Here is an 18,002-nt window from a genome sequence, read left to right as displayed (position 1 = left end):
CACTAAGAAATAATTAGAGAGACCCTTTGGTTGCAGTTTATTGAGGATTATATCTTCTACAAAGAGATCAACTGCAGGGACTTCGGCCCGTTCAGGAAAACCAACCAAGTGAATGTTACTGTGCTGGGAGTGCCGTTCGGTCATTAAGTTTTGCTTCTAGTGTGTCTGTAGTGGCACGCATTTCCTTTACCTACTGCTTTAAGAGGATTTAGGTTAGGTCACCTGGGGCATTGTTGATCAATATTCTATATATTTGGCCTATTCCCCCTTTCCCCAGTGCCTCCATAAGTAGTTTGGCTTCCAGGGGACTATACTCCAGAAGGGGATTAGTGTTTGTTATATGTGTATGTAGTGCCTGGCTGAGCTTGAGGCATTTTGGGGGGGTGGTTTTGAGTCAGGAGATTCATCCAGCAAGTGTGACGTAGGGCTGCCCTCCATGCCGTGAACACCATCTTGGTTCCAGGCGCCATGGCATCGGGGAACCATAAAGTATGCCCAGTATCTGTGTGGGAAGCTAAGAGTTGTGAGTTTAAGACGATATATCAGGCCTGACTCCCACCCCCCCAATTAAACCAGTCATTTAGGCTGAGTAGTTGAGTCACCAGGCAGCAGAGGTTTAGATTAGTTAACCCCAATCCACCATTATATTGGCCTCTCTGACAGTGATGTATCGCAAATCTATGTCGAGTGCCCCTGCAGGGAAGGGATGCTATAGCCCTGTCCAAGGTGCGAAACCACGGATGTGTCAATGGAGCGGATATACTCTGAAAAATGTAGAGAGACCATGGGAGGATCATCATCTTCGACCTAGCACGTTCAGTGGGAGACCCCACCATCTCAAGTCTGCACCCGCTCACCGAGTCAGCGTTCGGAGGGCCAGGGACTAGGTTCTCAGATAGGAGTGCCACCCAGATACCCAAATATTTGAAGTTAAGCCTTCGGATGGGTTCTACCTCTTGCCACGCAAAACAATCCTGTGATGATGCTAGGAAACCAGAATGGATTTAACAGGGTTCAATTCAGAGACCCAAGGCCTCCTCAAAACATCACAAGAGATGGACTGCACAGACCAGAAGTGGCCAGGTCTGCCAAATAAAGGACATCTGCATAGAGCGCTATGCGATCTTCGTGATCAGTGTCTCATTTCCATCAATGAAAGAGATAGTCGCTCCTAAACAATTGTGCCAGCCAGCGGCTCCATAGCCAGGGCTAAGAGGAGTGGGCACGGGGCAACCCTGCTGAATTCCGAGCTGAATAGGGAAGGAATCAGAGAGGACACCATTAATCTGGACTCTGGCCATGGGGTTGATGTAGAGCGCCTGGACTAACCTACAAAACATAGGACCCAACCCAGCGTGGTTCAGAACCAGTTGTAGGTAGTTCCAGTCCACCGAGTCGAACACCTTCTCAAAATCCACAAAGAATAACACTAGATCTGAAGACAGGTGAGCCAAGGCCATCTGAAGCCGGCATATACAATGTTGCATTCCTTGATTAGCCATGAAACCGCATTGATCTGGGTTAATTAAAAGAGGTAGTACTCGCTTAAGGCAAGGGGCCAAGACTGGCATATATATTTTAACATCTCCATTAATAAGCAAAATGGGGCGATAGCCTGCACACACCTGAGGAGGCTGGGTCTTTGGAATAACCACTATGGTTGCTGTATCTAGGCCAAGTGGAACGGTACCTGTGCAGTCTACTTCGCTATATAGGCCGAGCAGTCTGGGTGTTAATAGCTCTCTAAATGCCACATATAATTCGGCTGGGTGTTAATAGCTCTCTAAATGCCACATATAATTCAGCTGGGAAGCCGTCGGGGCCCAGGGTCTTCCCAGCAGCAAGAGAGGACATTGTTGCTGCTACCTCAACACTGGTGATAGGCTCATCCAGGGAGTCAGTCTCTGGTTGGGACAGCTGAGGGAGTGACAGTAGTTGATAGTACTTCGCAAAAGCATAAGCCACCTCAGATAGCATGGTCATCCATTCACCCTCCAAATCTACAATTTTGGGAATGATTCAGGATATAGTTGCTGATGGGAAACCAACCAGTAAAGCAGTTTCACAGTCTTGATTCTGACTTGCATGTGTTGAGCGGATGAAGAAAGACACTAGCGGTCCCATATTTAAAAGGTTGAAGTCCCCTTGCGTGTTGCTAGAGTCTTTTTGCAACCTGTTGTATTATTTAACAAAACTGAGTCCTGATGATGGTATGACTGACCTCTGACTGCTACCACAGGCCAAAACGTCAACATTATCTTCTCATTTGACAAGCTGAATTGAAAGTCTATTGCTTGAACTGGGACAGAAAACCAGGCAATTATTGTGCAGGGATGTGTCATGAGGGTTATAACCCCTTCCTGGATCTTCTGTCGGATTCAGTCTTGTGATCTACACGGGGGGGAAGGAGGGGTTATATACAGTATTGTTTAGGAGATGGAAATTTGTTGCATTTTATTTTTTTACTTCCTGAATCCTATGGAGTAATATTGGATTTTAACAGTACAGAGTTGTTTATTAAGTGAAGACTCAATCATATGTACACATACTATATCTAAACAATTCCTCTAGGAGCATTTTTTAAGTGAGAGTGTTGCAGGCATCAGGATAAGATCTATTCCAGATTGTATTATCATTCACAGCTGATGTGTAGGTAAATTCTAGTGTTCAGATGCCAGGTCCTCCACATATCAGTCCCAAGGACAACCAATATGAGAGCTGATTGGCAGGCCCACATCTGGATACAGAAGGGAGGCCCGACATGTCCTTTACAGGGTCTGGGAATGTATTAAAATCACCTATAAATGTCAGCCTAGGGGGTAGGTCTAATATGACGAGAGTTTTTAGGAAACTGTTCAGGGGGAGGGGGTTAAGAAATATGCACTAACCAGACTGATTGCACTCCCCTCCAGTGAATCCGTCACTGCCACAACTGTCAGTCCATCCTTCACCACCCAATCGACCACAACGGGAAAGGTGCATTGCAGGAGAATCGCAACACCTCTAGACCTCCGGGTAAACCCAGCATGAAGATCCTATTGTAGCCTTGAAGAGCCAAAAAGGGGCACTGTTATCCCAAAAGATGTTTCTTGGAGAAGGAGTACATCTGGTCTGTGGCAAAGGAGAGCACAGCCATAAGTTTCACTTAATCTAGGAGACGGTTAATGTTCCATGATAGCACCTGGAAAGGGCACATTGTTAAATTTGCTAGTGTTTTATCCCCGGGGAAGGAACTATCTTCCAGCAGAGTTCCATCAGTGTGTATCAGGTCTATGTAACCATCTGGAATTTCAGAGCACCAACATCTAGTGCCTATCACTTGGGAGTGTGCGCTAAAGGTACAACAAAAGGTATTGAACCATTACCGACACCAACTGAGATTAACATTTCCAGAAACTGGTTCCCCCTCCCCTGAACACCAATTTTTGAGTCTAGGGTTTAGCCTCCTGGTGAATTGGATCTACCCCAGCAGTGGAGGGATATGATTTTTTGGGGGGGGGGTATTTGGGTTTGTTGACAATAGCTCCCACCAAGTAGTAATACATCTGGCTGACAATGATGTGCCATAAACTGACAGCTTCTCAAGTGTCTGTCATGAGGGGCCTGCTGGATCCAGTAATCACAAGCAGTATGAAAATTAGCTCACTCACATGAATACACATATGCCCCACATGGTTATACACAGCCTGGGAGCAAAAAGTGCAGTATCATGGTAGTCATTGACAATGCAACTTGGGGTCCCTGCATGTAGTAAGAGTGGAGGGTGGATTGAGAACATTGTTATGCATACGTCAAGCTATGTCACCCAAAAGGTGATCTGCATGTCAAAAGAATGCCAATAACTCACAAGATAGGAATCTCAATACATTTAAGGCTCAGGAGGGGGCACTTGGTAGATCACAGCTGCAGACAGCACCTACTCCTGCTCCACATATCCTATGAACACAGAATTGGTAAAATGAGTAGAGTGATGTAGTTTGACTCACTTCTAGGTGAAACTGCTGTTTTAGGGATGACAGCAGTTTGTATGCAATTCCTACAAGTCACAACTGGCAGCCCAACCCTCACAAGCTGTACTTCACTAAAACCCGAACATTGAAGTGATTTCTGGCAGCCTTAAGTGTGAACTCTACATTCTGACATCTCTGGGGAGTTGTGGTGGAACAGACATTACTGTTTTCTCACTTTAACAAAAAAGTCAGAGGCAAAGTTGAGGCAGGAGAGTGAGTTAATTGAAAAGGCTGCAATCTACAAACATGCATGAGCTGCATGGATTAGGATAGTGCATAATAAAAGCAGCATGATTGCAAGGATGTCAAATACAGAGACTGCCACCATCTTGCAGTAAACATGAAATGTTTAATCCCTAGCATGGAGAACCTAAACCCCAACCTGAGCTAGGTGTAATAAACCTAATCTGCCCATGAGCAGCACCTGCAAACCCTTGTTACCTTAGAAAGATGTCAAGGCCAGACTGGTGACATGAAGGCTAGGTCTGCAAAGGCAATGTGCAGCATAGATGGCATCAATAGCATATTTTAAGAATACCTCCAATAGCCCGGTCTGTGTGAGTTTATACAGTTCTTGTATGACTCCCACAGATTGGGCAGGCTTCTTGCAGCAATTATGTAATTAATTGCCACCCAATGTTATGTTCCTGTCACACCTAAGTGGGAAAGGACCATGTGAATACCTATGACATCACTTTTTTGTGCCAATAGTGATGCCTTCAGAGTGGCACTGATAAAACCAAGACAGAGTTACAGCAAAGGCAGCAATCTTAAATAGACTGAGTTGTCCAAGTAGTTTAAGTCACTAGGGGACAAGGCACAGGCCTGCAAGCCAGAAGGCTAAGCTGAACTGAGACCCATTAAAACTAATCAGGATCCACTAGTGATACCTATAGCACATTACAATGGGTGAGACCCAATGATAGCCTCAGTAACTGGCTAACTAATTTTTTAGCCTTGGAAATTCAGACTGCAAGGGCACATATGGATAGGCATTCTATTAAACACTCATGCGAGTGGACGTTTTGGTTACATTCAGTAGTTAAGTGACCCAAGCTATGGATGACCAACACTGCCATGACTAATCATTAAGTAAAAGCCTTGCTCCCATTAGATCATGACTGCATGCATAAGTGTGTCCTCTGGTCCTTAATTCTCTAGAACTATTACCTTGTTATTTAATGCAAAACACACCTTTGCTCGTAAGGCATTGGGGGACTGATTGCAAGCATTGCCCTTCATGCATAAAGGGCAGATTAAGAAATACACTGCCTGTTTGGGTCCAAGTCCATACTCAAATCAAGGGACAGACTTAGGCCGGATACGTTTGATGCTGGGGCTAAGATTTTCGAAATCCAGGCTACCAGATATGTGCAAGTTTGCACACACAGCAGTAGACAACTGTACACAATGCAGGGGACAATGTTCCCATAGCCTGCCAAAAATAACTGGTAAGTGGCAAGTCTGGTAGAAAGATTAACTGCAAAGGGAATTAACTCATCCAATATAGACTGCAGTATGTATTCAGAGATGTTGCAAAGAATGTGCCCTTTGCTCCTGTGAACCCCACAAAGCACCTAAGGTGGGGCAATGACTCACTTGTGACCACCCAAGGGGTGCTGTGATACTAAAGATGTACAGCAGACCAAGAATGCTCCTGTCCCACAACTAATATGGAAGTGTCCTGCAGGTCTCCAGGGTTGACAGCAGACAAGACCTGGGCCAGCACAAGCATCTTTGAATTTGTCCTAGAGGAAGTTGGCAGGTGCATCTCTAGACTAGGTAGGATGAAGGACTGTCAGAGTAAAAAGCCACAACACTGATGCAGGAACACTTGAAGCCCCTATAGCCAAAAGGCCTTGCACACCGTGCTTTAAGGCAGGCAATTAGTCAATCAGTTGGAGAGATGGAAGGTGTGTCAGAGTGACCAGGAAGGGTAGGTGATACCCCTTCTAGAGATTCTGCATGGCCCACCTGATATTACCAGCCAAACCAGTGAAAAATTAATCCTGCCTCCAGCCAGTTGGCTGCACTGCTTGAGCACACTAAAGTGTTCAGGCATGAACAGCCAGAAATTGGAAGGTGGAGCAAATCTACACTACCCCTAACCACCTGGCACCATTTACTCTGCCACAAAAATGCAGTGAGCCCTGCTGAAGTAACAGGCTGCATGGAAATAGCCCTACTGAGGGCTAAGTGTTGCCAGTAGTGACAGACACTTCTGGATTTCTTTCCTCCTCCACCCCTCCATTACTCCAGTCTAACTAACAAACTCTCATATCCGCAACTCAAATTAACTCATAATAATACTAAAACTGTACTCCTTATTAAATTATACTAATCCATCACTAATTCTTGTTGGGTACCGGAGTAGCATGCTACTCATCGAAAAGCGCTTCGACGCCTCGTCAGGGGTAGTAAGCGCTATATAAATACGAATACAATACAATTTACAAACCATCTGCAGATTTACTGCATCTATAACTGGATATAGAACTTAAGACATTGAAGTATAGCTAACAGGTATAGCTGATGCAAGAGAGCAGGGAGAGGGGGGGGGTCGTCAGAGCAGTAAAGGCCCAGTAACCTGAAGAATATGGTTTGTTTGTTTTTTAAAAGGCCACACAGTTGCCTGAAAGGATAGTCTGATACAAGCTACAGTTCCGTAGCATGTAGGTCTGTTAGGCCTCAGAATAAGTCACCAGCTACCTACAGCCAGGCACCCTCCACAAGCACACAGAAGTGACTAGTACACCAAGCAGCTAAGTCAAAGGTGGAGCCTAGAAACATGACAACTGGACTTCACTGGCTAAAGAAACCTTATTGTAGCAGGATTCCATAAGGATAGAAAAGTCTAACTACTTTGTGGTAAAGCCTACAGGAGCCAATGATATGAGCAAGGATGAGATTCACACAACCACCTTGTGTTCAACATTTTATTAAAACATTTATTTAAAAACATAGTAAAACAATAAAATTCACAATATTTACATTCAGCACATGGTGCTTAACACTTCATAATAAAATAACTTATGACATTAATGGCCTGGCGAGTTCCTGTACAACTGGAGACTTAAGTTGAGATATGCTGCTGATCTTCATCTGTTTGCTGCTGGAGTACTTATTTTTCACAGTCTGCAAGAAATATTAATGAACACTTAAATGAGGTCTACAATCAGTTATGTAATCTTCAGCATGTTACACATTTGTCATATTGACAATGACTCCTGCCTGCACCCAAGATTTGAAATCCTGGTTACACTCAGTCCACAACCACATCAGGTGCACTATACTGTTTACTATTGTAAACAAGTCAAGTCTTTATATCAAAAGTAAAAGGTTCAGGCAGTTCAATGCCATAAGTAGCCATCATTGATGCAGATCTACCTACTCAAGAACCTATGAAGCATGTGAGGTATAAACTCAAAACTTAATGCAGAAATCAATCCAGAGAATCAGTGATTACTTACGAGTTAGAAGCACATTTAAAAAACCTGCATGTTTGACTTAGCAGTTAACACTACTAAAGTAGCCTGCAAAGCAACTACCATCTTTTAGACACTTGTAGCTCAAGATTAAGGCTAGAAAACGACCCAGTTACACAAAATTGATGTGAAGTACATACCAAATGCTTAGTGAGGCCACGATTAACTTTCATGATGTTCTTTGCCATATGTCGCATGACTGGAGTTAGTGAGCCTTCTGAGTAACACATGTAATGCTCCAGTGTGGGAGTCTAGAAGACAAAATAAAAATGATCACATCAAGAAAGGGGAAGGCTACTGCCATCAAAAGGCAACATGTACCATGTTTAAATCTGAACATGCCTACCAAGAGACTACATTTATGGAGAGCAAGAACAATCTCAAAAGCTTTGGCATTTCAGCAATAGCCCATCTCACTGGGGAAATGTAGGCATCTTCTGTCTTGTGGATGTTCAACACCAAGGAGGCAACAACTAAAATGAATCTACTAAAGCACATGTCCATGGTTAATGCATTAATCCGGGAGGTACCCCAAAGCATTATGTATTAGTGTGCTTCAAGCATATTTGGAGATGGGAATAGTATGGCATGTTACAAAACAGTCTAGTTTACTTGAATGCCCATACTAAACACCTTCAGTGGAACACATTGCAGTAAGTTGTACTCCGATAGTTAGAAGACTATTGAAGTTTCTCCACAGCTTATTAGAGCCTGCAACCAGCTATACATTGCTAGACATTTAACAAGCTGAATGAAGGCAAGTTGCATTATACTTAAAAATGTATCAGGTACAGAAACTTAAGATTAAGAGCCAAAAAGAAAAAGCAAACCAAAGAACCATGTATGGTTAGAACAGGTGTCTCCATTCTTCTGTAATTAGCCACTTCTGATCAGTGAACTGTTGTGAGCTAATCAAGGCCAAGTAACTACCACTGTTGCAAGACACCCTTGCTCAGCTTAAGCAACTTATGGGGGCTGTTGTGTCAGTGAGTGCATTTCCTGTGGGGGAAATGTATGAGCATGTGTTGTCCATCCCAACAGTCAGTATTGTTGGTACTTGTGGCACACAACATACCTTTTATCATGTAGAAAGGAAGCATACCACCATTTTTTGTAAGGGAGAAATGTAAACTGGTGATTTTTTTCAAAACAAGGCACATTTCTGCTCTTGAGCATGTGCTTTAGATTTATCCTATTAAAAATGGCTACATTTATGATTTAACATGGCAGCCTGTTTATCAGCTACTGGGAGAAAGATGCCTGCAAATGAAACTTAAGCTGAGAAAATTCACATTCAGAGTTAACTGTTTATAAGCATTACATAAAATTACATTACTCCCATGTCAGTGTATTTTGAAACAGGCCTATTACTCCTGTAGACATGGAGCCATATAACATGAAATTAAATTCACATTTAATCAAATGACTAAAGTTTCTTCACTTTAAATTTCCCATATTTAAGTGACTATTAGTTATAAATTTGGCACTGTAGCAAGGTGTCTGCTGTTGCTAATTGTGACATGAGAAAATTCGAGTTAACTTAATCATTAAGTCTTGCATTTCTGCTCATTTAAAGCCAGAAATAATCTGTTCTTATGCTCCAATAAGAATTGAGAATGACAAGAGTTAAATACCTCCGTTCTGAAGCACTGACCCACATGGGTCATAATGGACATAGCTCCACTCAGATGTAGCAGATCACTATCTGCAGCCAGATAGTAACAAAATAGAGCCCTGTCTTTAAGGCAAGTGGAACATTTATTGCAGTTTAGTTAAACTGGAGGCTGGGAGCCATGCTTAAGGTTACTGCGAGCTACTAGTAACTACAGCCGATCTAGAGCATTGGTCCAAACAAACAGGTCATCTGATTAAGTGAAGTAGGAACCAAGACAAAGTGCACACTATTGTCATTAGATGACTAGTCATTCAAGAGGCTATTTAAAGACAAGTCAGTCATGATTTACTTGACTAATTCCAATTGTGACCAAGCCAAGTTCTACCAAGTCCTCCGAGAAAGCTATGAGTGAAGCTTTGAGAACTGCATGCCATTTGCAAGTTTAAATCACATTGCATCACCGTTAACATGGTCACAACAAAATGCAATTTTTCAAGCGCTTAATCCATGAAACACACTAAAGTACAGTTGTCACAGTAAGCATTAACTTACCCATTCCCCTCCATCAAGTACTTTAAGAGCCAAGCAAAAGGCAGCTGCTGCCACTTGAGATGGTAGGAAGTGCACCATGTCGTAATCCACCATAACCAGCTCCATCAGATATTTGGCCAGGGTATGCTGCTCTGAGCTCACCTAAAGGCAGGGGAGAAGGCTTAGCAAGGAATTTAAGCAGACACAAGGCAAACCTATGCCTCACAAGCAGATGACATTCACATGGACAAACCGTTTTAATTTAAATGTTTAGGAAACTGCTGCTAGCCCAGTGAAGTACCATTTTAGCAGTAGCTAGTGTAATTTGCAAGATTACTGAGATCAGTTTACCTCACCAATCTTTGAGGCTCGTCGTAAAAAGTGCAGTGGCAAAGGCCGCCCCAGACCAAAGTCCAGGACCCTCAAAATCTTCATTTCCATTTCACGAATCTGAGCTTTAGTGTAGGTGTGGTCTGTTACAAAGGCAAAGTCTCCAATTTCTGGAGGATACATCTCTTCGTATTTACAGGCGACAAACATGGCTGTTACACCAACTAGTTGAAGCATTTTCTTTGGCACAGGATTTGCCTGCAAAATAGAGGTTCTGGTTAGTATCAGCTTCACCTCACTTAAGTTTCGCAACATAATTCAGATGCAGTGTAGGCTTTTCTCTATAGAGTGAGCACACAAAGTTTTAAACATGTAGCACTGCTCCTTCTCAATCCACACAAGTTCCATGGTGTACCTAAAGGTACAGCCTCTGTACATTAAGGGACACTTGCAGATAATGCATTGGTGTTTTGTACAAACAAGACCATACCTGTAGAAAACGATCAATAATTCCCACAGTCATGAACATGGTTTCTTGGAGCAGCCTGAACTTCATTTGCACCTGCACCAGCCAGTCAATCAATATAGCCCTCATGTTTCCAGTAACTTCCTGGCCATCAAGATACCTTGGCCTTACAGATTGTTCCTCCTGCAAAAATGTAATTAAGTTTAATTTGAGCATTTGTCATTTAATTTTATTTGAAAAACATCAGTTCATACAAACCTCCAAGCTTCTCAGATAGTTGTAGATGTCCTTCACATAAGCACTGCAAAGCATGGGGTTATCTGCATCACCTGCATCCACATCTTTAACTTCTATAAGCACATCAGAAAAGGCTTGGCAAAGCCCTTCATCAGGAGCACAACCAGATGTTTCCATAGGGCTTGGTGATGGAGGTTCAGGTCCCACCTGCTCAAAACAAGTAGAAAGCCATGAGTACACCAATTACTACAGCATCAGTTAAGCTAACAGCATAGGCAGATACAAGTTACCTTTGCTATGTCTTTGACAGGCTTCACTTCAGGTACATCTGGTTTAGCCTCTAGCTTTTCAGTCACTACTACTTGTTCAGCTGGTTTGGGTGCCTTTTTAGGGAGCGCCTTCTCTATAACCTTGGTATCCTGTAGAAAGTTAGGAAAATTGAATGAGCACACTAGATGAAGGATAAATTAGTTTGCAATTACATTTCAACATCTTGCAAGAGTGAGACTGGGTAAAAGTGTCAAACCACATGAAGGTGGTTCCTGTGAAGAGGATTTCATAGCCAGCTTACCAGCATTACTACTCCATGCACTCAAGCACATGAGCAGCCATGACAGTAATAATGGGAAATCTAAGACAGCATAACATTCCCTACAAATATAGGTCTGCCTGCAGAGTGTTTCATTATGCTCCATGAAGTCGTTGGCGACACCAAGTTTCAATGTATGAATGCCCTGGCAACCCATGGCATGCAGACTACCTTAAAGGTCTCATTTTAGGTAAGACAAATGGTGTCCACTAGAATATGATCCAGCTCTTAAGTCTGTAATTTGATGTATGTACCCTGATTGATGCCCATCCCTTTCATGGTTGACATTTAATTCCAACATACTTTGACCCAGGGCCCTAATTGAGTCTTTAAGAGCCAGAATTAATCCATATGGGTTTTAACAGGGTTGCCAAAATAATTAAACTAACATTCCATACTATGCTACATGTCAAAGATAGCCGCAACAGTGATCCAAAAGCTTAAGGTGTGGTTGCTGCTATTGCTTTGCCAATACCTGTTCCCATGTTACAGTTGAGGGATCTTCAGTAACAAGGTCCTCTGTACAGGGTTTTCTGCCTTGAAAAGAAGTGACAAGTGTAGCTCAAACTTTATGGGGCACTGAAGTTAAACTGTACTAACAGACCAGTTGGCTTAGTGTCAAAAACTAAGCATGTTCATTCAGAGTTTATGATTCTGCCTAGCCACATGAAGGGTCAGTTATATTGGAAGAACTGCTTTCCAGGTTGAAAAACATCTGCATGGGCACACTGCCACAAGGTGTAGATTAGCAGCTGGTCAATATTACTGGGTTAGTGCATTGAAAGCTTACATTCAGGGCTGTGAATACAAATCCTGAGGTGCTGCAAGTCAAACTTGGCTCTGTTGGCACAGAACCACTAAAGAAATGCTAGTGAGTTTCGCACCTAGGCTCCAAAAAAGTTTGAGCATTGGGTTGGTCCTAATGGGGCTAGAACATGCAAGTCCTGAATCATGCCATAATGATGGTAGTCAAATGTGAGGATTTGTAACTGGAGACAATACTGCTAGTGAGCACCCTGCAGTTGGGACCATGACTAACTCATATTAGCAACATTATGTGGGGTGTTCAAATGTTTTAAAGCTGCAATCAGGATTGCTGCAGAGTGAACTTAACTTGCTATTAGGTCTCACTACTGAAGTTCAGTATAGTGAAGTCAATTTATGCCAGCATGTCCTTAACCACACTTGACCACCAAGATGCCAGGGACCCACAAACACTTGGCAATGGGGACAGCAACACCATTACCTAATCCCAGATTCCGGCATTGCATTAGCCAGTTTCACAGCAGAGCTGTGAATGGAATATTGTATAAGCTATAGCAGGGACAAACCCTCAAGTCAGTAAATCAACTGAAGTCCAGTGTAGAAGACTAACCCAGGTTTTCTTGATTGTAGGTGGACAGGAGCAAAGGTGTTGTGCCTTGACAGGCACAATGAGCTAGACAACATTGTTACACCAGAATAGTATCCATTGAAAGGTGAAGACTTATTGCTGTGATTAGACCAAAATTGTCCCCCTATAAAATAGGGGGGAGCCAACTAGTTGTCTTTACTGTAAGCCCTGTGATTGTGTGCCATGACATGGATATGATTCCTGAAGCCTGTCAAAGTCAGTTCACTTACATGAACCAGAATTAGGTTCTGGCTAGAACAATGTACCGTCCTAGTCCCACAGTGGACACGGAAATAATTTATGAAGCACACTACTCACACGTTAGGGTCTCAAGGCGTGGGGGAGCTATTGATAGAGAGAAGGATCTTCCTCCGGTGGTGCAGTCAATGCGGGGGACAGAGGTGAGGCTGGCGGAGCTGGTGGGCAGGTGAGTATTGAGGTAGGCCGGACCTATGTTGTGGAGGGCTTTGTGTGCGTGGGTGAGTAGTTAAGGTGATCCTCTTAGATACAGGTAGCCAGTGAAGCTCTGAGATGGGCCGAGATGTGGTTGCGGCGCATGCCATCCATCCTCCAAGATGGAACCCGTGAGTCAAAGCAAAAGCCAGCTGCAGTTAGTTTATGGGGGGCTCAGACTGTCGAGTTGACATGAACACTACACTGATCAAGGCCATTAGATAAGAAGATATAAAAGGTTAGCTAGTCCTCATCACCAGAAGAATGCCAATTTGAAGTTCTTGAACACTTCAAGAGAATGACGAATCTAGGGAGACCCCACTTGAACAGCAACAGAAGAGTAACAGTTACTCTGATGGCCCAGAATCACTTACATGAGGGACAACCTCAACGGCAAACCACTATTTCACAGTATGTTTTAGACTAAGTGTGCACAGACATTACAACAGTGGGGTTTACACCTACTAAACAGTTGTAACCAAGTTCTGTAAGATCAGATATCAATACACCTAGAGCAAAGATAGTACAAAGGTGTGTTCTACATCAGGGAACTGAACTCTTCCATAGGAAGATCAGTTTGGTTACATTGGGCCCAGCTGGCCCACTTTAAAGGCAACAGTTACGATTTCTTGCAGTAGAAACCTCTGAACATTGACAGTGAGAAAGTATGCTCATTACTTTCAGTAGATCACTGTTGTAGTGACCTTAGATATTCAGTGCAACTGAAAGTGTTGTGTTCTTTATTATGTCAAACTTTGAGCCCAACCTTTCTATCAGTGGGTGGACAGTACATGCCAGTAAGGCTTTGTTAGTCAGGGCCACTGGAATTATGATATTGTGCTGTGTAATTCCACAATTATTCATGTGCCACAAGATAATCAGATTAACAAAAATTGTTAGCTCAAGTGGTTCAGAATTTACCAAGAACCGAACATGTGCTGCTGCGTGGTGGAAAGCCCTTTGCAAAGGTTGACTGATCACCTTGCCTGCGTTTTAGGTGTTAAATGATACTGATTAGGTGCAGCCTAATCATAGTGCTAAGTGACAAAATACTGAAGTGCTATCCTAAAATGTGCCACAGAATTTGCTTTTCTTGCTGCATAATTTGGCTCTACAATTCCAGGGGCGCTGGTAGTTCAGAATTGAGAAGCCTAAAGTGTATGAAAGCAATTTGTGGGCAAAATTGCCATCTACAGCTACTTAATCCTTTATACCTGCCTCAGACCATGGTACGGAAAGTTCAAAGAATACTAAAGCCTTCCAATACAAGGCACATAAAGAAAGACATTCAGAAAGCCAGCACTTTTATCTGAACCTGCGGCTGGTTTCAAGGGGTGCTTTCCATTCACTTTTTTTATCACTTACCTTTTTGAGGGGCACTTTAGCCTTCACGTCCACTTTGTTTCCGATGTCTCCCAATGCGGCTCTGGGTCTCAAGTTAGATATTGAGATAGCACGTTTCCCTGCCAAAGTGGTCTTCACATTCTCTGCATTCGCCTGTGAACCCTGACGGGAATGGGGAGAACAAGTACAGAGGGGGTTAAGACCTGCAGGCATGGGGCAGAGTTTATAGAATCTGCCAAAATTTCATGTCAACTAGATTACCAAACAACCAGAACTTTAGATCAATCACTTCCTCCTAGGGCAGGGAAAACTAGCCCACTTAGACGTGTATGCAGAACAGAGGAAGGGGTCAACTGAGACCTTAAGGAAATCCGCCTGGGTGGGCTCAGCTGCCATGTAATACCTTCCCTCACCCCATTCTGAACTGCCACGACCACCAAAAGTAACTTTCCATCAGGTGGCCACTGAGAAGCAGTTTTATGCCGGCCAGTTTCTTTAGCAGTAGAAAAAAAAGAAAACTACAAGTCCCTGCTATAAAAAGCAGCACCTCTACACTTGGTTACCAGCTCACTGTGCACCCTGCTAGCCCTGTAAAGTATTGCAGTTCAGAGTTCATGAACTGAGGCAATGTGGACAGAAAGGTACTGCAAAAAAGGAGATGAAATATAGTATCTACGTAAGGGGTGGGGAAAAGGCTTCACAGCAGGAATTAATTCGTTACACTCAGTGAACGATAGTATGAACCTGCCTCATTAAGGTCAGCCACCCCACCCAAACAGTACATCCTCTATCTAGAAACTCCTTAAGCAGCGACCCAGAGCGCCAAAACAGATTACTGCATAAGCAACAATGTAGTCATACCTTCTCACAATAAGGAGCCTAAGACACCCCAGACACTAGCAGATTCACCGGTGTTCCGTATTGTCTCAATAAGCCATTGATGCCCAGCTCTGCATTAGTGTACACCCTGCTCCAGTTATCGAACACCTTAACTACTGTCTGCACATCTTCCAGGCCTATACATCCAGAGCCTACCAGAAGTTCAATCCCCACCAAGACAAAATTCCTGTTAAGTAGCAAGAACTAGTACGCATGCACCTAAATGACAGCGTCGGCAGCTTTAAACCTTGGCTCATAGCAAGCCTCTAGTCACTGGATTCTCCCCGAGAGTCACCTTCAATAAAACAGACTGCCTGGTGCCAGCTCTCGCACAGGATTCACCTCGTTTCTTTCAGACTTGAGCACTGTCCACACTTCCGATGCAACACCCACTACATGGTGTTGAACTTCTCCCCATTAAAGGAATTGCATTTTGACTCGCCAAGGGCCTGAAGAAATATCAAGTCACCCCCAAAGTGATAGAACTCCATGCCAAGCCAGCAACATCACCTACTTCTCACTGACAAGCTAGCCATGGGGGGAGGTTTAAGACTTGGCACACGCAGTCTGGACACCAGATGGTTAAGCATGAGGAAGGCCTTGTTTATATGTGCACCGAGGACTTTGAACACCCTGGTAGCTACAAGGGCCACCTCAACACTGCACCAAGTTAACATCTAAAGACGCACCCATTTAAGGAGCACCGTCTCTCAACGCAGGAGCGCGCCTCTGCTCACATACTTGCCCCATCGCTCGTAGACTATGGATGCCTTTGCCCCCATGTAGTTCTCCACTACCTGTGACTAGGTTACCCCAGTACAAACGCTCCATACGTACCAGCTGCGCAGAGGAGACTGCTCTCTTGCCCGCCATTGTGGGCTTGACGTGGTCAGCATTTGCCAGCATGTTCTATGAAATGTAGAGAGAAACATTAATTACGTGCCGTTTCGGGCAGCTAGCTTACAATATTAAATGAAACCGGGGACCCTGCAGCGCGTGGAGACTACAGATACAATTACTCCGCAGGCATGACAATTATGGGGTCTCCTCACTCGAGATAAGGGGATTCAAACCAAGTAACTTGACTCGTTTGAGAAGAGCAAATTAAGTGACTTTAAGGAACACACTGGGAAAAGTTCGGGAGTGTAAGACTTCGAATGGGAGAGCATAACGGTGCGGTGGGGGGGGGGGGGGACGCAACTGGATGGAATAGTACGGCGCGGGGCACCCCGTGAAGCTTGATAGAATCTGGTGGGGTGAGAGTGGTATCTTAAACAATATGCCGAGAATTAAGAGGTCCACTGTACGGCAGTGTAATAACCCCAACGATGGCGAAGTAGTCCACAGTAAGTTTCTGGGCAACGGTTACAAAGAAGCTGGCTAAGCAGTCCTATGTAGCTATGTAAGGGAGAAGTGAGGGGGTTCAAGAGCCCAAGTCTGAACATTCAGTATCCAAGTGGATGAAAAGTAACCTAACCCAAGCAATACAATAGGAAACTGAATTTAAAAAAATGCATATAAAGAGGCACTAGAAAGCGATGTTCAGAGTAAAAAGGGAAGCAGAGCGTACTCGCTGCAGCACTCACCCTAGTAACCCTCAGAGACATGGTGCGAAAACAGCAGGAACTTCCACACAGCAACAAGACTACGCTTCGAATAAGAATGAATTCACTACAGAAACACGATCCTGCACCCAAGGCCCCGCCTCGGGTTTAAATCTCGCATAGCCGCGCTCCATTGGCTCGTTCGTCTCGTTCCGTCGCAACCCATTGGCTGGTCGCTGTTCTTCTAGAATGCGTTTCTATAGGGATTGAAGAAAAAAAAAAAAATCCACGTCCAGTACGGTAGCCTGGATGGGTCCCGTTGACATGCTTTGCAAGTGTGATCCGGAAGTGTGGCTTTGAAGCTTCCTTGTCTTGGCAGCATTTCTACGGCGTCTAACAGGCATGTGCAGGTTAGACGCGTTACCAGTACACGAGACACTCGTTACACCACCGCACCCGTGGCTACCAAATGTTCCAGTATAATGCGTAACATTTTTAGCCAGAACTTTTTAGGCTAAAGCACGTTGTATTCTCGAACTCGTAGTTTCTTGTATGACATGCACGCAGGCTTAAAAATCCCCGCAATGTATGTATATTTTAATGCATAGTCAGACTCCAATGAAGGCGACAAATCGAACATTAGGGAACTCAACACCTGCACCTATTTCCTGCAGCTATTTAAAAGTGTATATACAATGTATGTGTAAACTGTGCTAGGCAGTGTCATCGCCTGGGATCGTCCTGCCCTACGCAGAAACATCCAAATAGTGTGTTGAAAACAAGCAACCAACTTCTTATTTAATACTTATTTCTCCCTTAACCAAGATTGTTAGCAATGATTTATGTGCCAGAGTCCATGAAGGCTTAGCTCTAATAAACGAAGCTCAGCAGACAAACCACTGAGAGTTTTAATGAAATGGAAGTAGTATTAACACAACACGATTAACATGTAGTTGAAATTATGTTATATAGTTAACCATTATAGTACATTATGTTGAGAAACTGTGTTTATTCTAAAGTAGGATAATGTAGGCTTCAATTTCAAAATGGCTGGTGCTGCCAGCAGCCATCTTTTCAGTAAGGAAAGATGGATCGACTACTGCGCCAACACTCTTGCCCCGATCAA

General features: G+C 43.7%; 1 protein-coding gene across 1 annotated transcript; it reads right to left on the bottom strand.

The window, feature by feature from the left end:
* Nucleotides 1-6,932: 6,932 nt before the first annotated feature.
* On the bottom strand, nt 6,933-17,055 carry CCNB1 (cyclin B1). Its single transcript, XM_069223087.1, has 10 exons — nt 16,919-17,055; nt 16,170-16,241; nt 14,475-14,615; nt 10,965-11,093; nt 10,696-10,881; nt 10,462-10,620; nt 9,993-10,229; nt 9,663-9,803; nt 7,636-7,746; nt 6,933-7,145 (listed from the first exon to the last, which is right to left on the bottom strand). The coding sequence occupies exons 1-10, from the start codon at nt 16,937-16,939 to the stop codon at nt 7,041-7,043; spliced, it is 1,302 nt and encodes a 433-aa protein (XP_069079188.1). The 5' UTR covers nt 16,940-17,055; the 3' UTR covers nt 6,933-7,040.
* Between the last annotated feature and the right edge of the window lie 947 nt (nt 17,056-18,002).

Source organism: Pleurodeles waltl, chromosome 1_1, assembly GCF_031143425.1.
Source record: "Pleurodeles waltl isolate 20211129_DDA chromosome 1_1, aPleWal1.hap1.20221129, whole genome shotgun sequence".
NCBI lineage: Eukaryota > Metazoa > Chordata > Amphibia > Caudata > Salamandridae > Pleurodeles > Pleurodeles waltl.
This window is presented reverse-complemented; position numbering and strand designations above follow the sequence as displayed.

What these genes read in the sequence shown, in the direction of transcription:
- CCNB1 (XM_069223087.1), bottom strand. Translation starts at nt 16,939, where the DNA reads ATGTCTCTGAGGGTTACTAGG. An exon ending in CTGTCAAAGACATAGCAAAG is followed by an intron (nt 10,882 to 10,964) that starts GTAACTTGTATC and finishes TGTTTTGAGCAG; the next exon opens with GTGGGACCTGAACCTCCATC. An exon ending in GAGCCTCAAAGATTGGTGAG is followed by an intron (nt 9,804 to 9,992) that starts GTAAACTGATCT and finishes CCCTGCCTTTAG; the next exon opens with GTGAGCTCAGAGCAGCATAC.